Source organism: Planococcus citri, chromosome 4 (genome assembly GCF_950023065.1).
Source record: "Planococcus citri chromosome 4, ihPlaCitr1.1, whole genome shotgun sequence".
Taxonomy (NCBI): Eukaryota; Metazoa; Arthropoda; class Insecta; order Hemiptera; family Pseudococcidae; genus Planococcus; species Planococcus citri.
In genome coordinates, this window is record NC_088680.1 from 13,986,730 (window position 1) to 13,989,946 (window position 3,217).

The 3,217-nt window shown below is 37.5% G+C and overlaps 1 protein-coding gene across 1 annotated transcript; it reads left to right on the plus strand.

Annotated features, from left to right (window-relative positions):
* The first annotated feature begins 623 nt into the window (after positions 1-623).
* Positions 624-2,996, plus strand: LOC135843731 (uncharacterized). Its single transcript, XM_065361704.1, has 2 exons — positions 624-909; positions 994-2,996. Exon 2 carries the CDS (start codon positions 1,057-1,059, stop codon positions 2,503-2,505), a length of 1,449 nt encoding a protein of 482 aa, XP_065217776.1. The 5' UTR covers positions 624-909; positions 994-1,056; the 3' UTR covers positions 2,506-2,996.
* Positions 2,997-3,217: the final 221 nt, after the last annotated feature.

A 3,217-nucleotide genomic window follows, 5' to 3' on the forward strand; every position in this document is an offset into this window, starting at 1 on the left:
CTAGACAGCCTTCAGAAGCCAGACAGATGGGTCAATGACCTTAGGAAGCCACACAAGACTACAGAGGCCTCCTCTCATTCAAAATAGTCCAATTTTGATTCCGAGCTAAAGAAAAGTTGTTAAATTTTGCACTTACCTGAACTCGATTTTTTTGGAAATCAAAATAATCCCAAAAAATGTATAGGGGTTAGTTTATGCATTTTTTGAGGCAAAAAACTTTTTGTCGCGAATGGTGTTGAAATTTTAGAGTGGGGGTTCGAGACAGCGAATCCATTTTGGGATGTGTGAGATTTTCACCCGAGCTCATTCTTTCTCACAGAAAAGGCCCACTTTTGGCTCCAAAAATTACCCAAAAAAAAAGTTTGGGCTTTGAAACACTACATAGACGGGTAAATGACCTTGAAAGGCCAGACAGGATGTCAGACGGCTGAGACGACCTTCAAAAGCCTGGTAGACAGCACTTCTAAAGCGCCGCACATTCATTGAAGCTGACTTTGCTCCTTCAGTTATTAGAGTAGGCAAAACTAATTGTTGTAAAGTGCTGTAAGTTGTTTCATTTTTTCACTAGTTGGTTTTAGTGGATTATTCTTAATAAATTTTAATTTTTCAAGTGAGTAAAGAAGTCTAAAAGATATGATATTTTCTCAAAATTACGAAACGTATAATCAAGGTCTTATCTGTTCACCCTGATTAATGAACCTCGTCTCCAATTAATCGATAAACAGGGAACATTCTCGTTCCAAGTAAATTATAGTATTACAAAATCTGAATGTAATGAAAAATTTACATGATTTCTTGATCATCATCTCGACCTGTGACGTTCTCTGAATGTTGAGAAAGTGCCTAGTCGTGAATTCCAATTTTTTTTTCGATTTGATTCGAAAGTATCAGGTATTTTGAAACACCGAGGTAAGATCTATTTTATCATCATTTACCGTTGAAATCTAATTTTCGTTGATTTTAAATCAAACCAATTCTCTTTTTATTGAATAGATTACCTCTGAGCTTGAATCACTACACAAATCGTGACTAAAGAAAACATCAAATTGAACAAAAATGATCCCCATACTGTTTGTATTGCTCCTCACCTCCTTCCAATCACCTCCAACCACAGCCAAACCCACCGATTTCTTCGTAGAACTCACCAAACAGCCCTACTACATTGACAAAACCGATCTACTGCACGAAATCAGCAAATTCACCAACAACTACGACTTCGTCGCATGTCCCAGTCGTTTCTTGAAAACCAGCAACTTGCACATGATCAAGAGCTTCTATCAACTGGAATTCGACGCACAAGGCACTCCGAAAAATTACACCGATACCGAAACCTTCGCTTTCTTTAAAAATTTCAAAATCGCCAATCACTCGACGACTTTCATTCAAAATCGCATGGCTAATCATCCCGTCATGTTGATCGATTTGAAATACAACGTGTCCCAGGTGAAAACCATACCCGAAGTTGACACCTTGATCAATACCAAGCTACAAGAAGCCTTCAGCGATTTCTTCGACATGTTACCTAAACAACCCACTCCCACGAGCGAATTCGAGATCACCAAATTCGAAACAGAATTTGTACAAAAGTTGCGAAATGGTACAGCTAATCACTTCGAATTATCGTATGGTTTGTACAGACTGAGCAACGTTTTATTCAAGTACTTCAAACATCGAGTCATCGTCTTGATCGATAATTACGACTACGCTGCCAACGAAGCTGTACTAAAACATCCCGAATTGCTGGATACCGACGGAGCAGTGCATTATTTTTACTCGTCTATCAATAACATGTTCCGTAAAACCTTCAAAGACAACAGGAAGTTCAAAAATTACGCACTGATGGCAGGTATAAGTGGCCGGATCGAGTACGCCGATAACGAAGTCAAAGAGAACCAATTCTTAGACGAACATAGGTTCACTTCGTACTTCGGATTCACCGAATCAGAAATCGATGACTTGTTGAACCGATATAACGCTTCGATCGGAGAAATAATCGACGTCAGAGCTTACTACGGTTCATATTTGACTCGAATGAAGAAAACTCGTATGTACAGTCCTTATTCGATCATACAATACATTCTGGATGGCAGATTCAAACCAGCCGATGAAAATAAACGATTCCATTTCGAACCCTACTGGGCCAAGACGGAAGACCAGGCATTTTTCCAACAGGCTTTAAAATCGGATTCTTTTCGCTACAAATTGGATTCGCTGGTGACCAATACATCAGATTACGTCAGTATATCCAGCCAATATAGATCGTCTACGGCTCTAGATACGTTTGTGCGAACTATTAACGAGAAAAAACCATCTTTCAAAGGTGTCCAGCAATTCGACGAGTCGTTGTTGTGCAAGTATATTTTCGAAACCGGATATCTTTGTTATGCCCAATTTGCTAAAGATACTAACAACATGATCCTTGTTAATGAGGAAATAAAGGAGTCGGTGAAAGCAACTGTTCGAGAATTCAAGAAGGGGATTCTTTCTGAAATGAAAAAATCATGAATGCCTGAATCATGTAAGAGGTCATCCCTTATGCGAAGGGTGAAAATTTTGCCTTGAGAACTGCAGATATCTTTGGTGTTCGAGAATTGCAGACAAAATTGAGTTGAACTTTTCGAGTTGAGTGAACGTTATAAGAATAGGTACCCTTTTGTAGTCCCTACCTATTTGATTTTATATTTTTAAAACGAAACGCGATACAAACGATATGAGTTTATTGATAAGATTAGCTCTCGAATGTTCCATGTATTATTTTTTATCATTTTTTTACTCCAAACGTTTTGCAATTTAATTACTATTGGGTGGCATATTTTATCGTGGTGTATCATTATTACTGAAATATGACCTTCAGTATAATTTTCAATGTACATATGTATTATGAGGAAATTTGTATTTTACAATTAATCAGTCTCCATCAGGATTCCGGGATTGGGATATGACCATTCACAAAATACGTTTTTATGCCTCTCGAAGTACAAATTTTCAAAAACTGAGCCTGTTCTCTTTTCTTTGAATTTCACATTTAAGGTCTCAGCTAAAGTGCAAAAAAGTTGATAATTTTTTTTATAAGTACATAATATGAATATTAAATCAATTGGCAAAATTGATATTTTTCTCCCACACCAGCCGACAAATTTCATGTCAACTCCTCCTTCCTCCTCTCTCAAAGGCCTCAATATAGCTTCCACTTAAGAAAATGGAACCCGATATGATA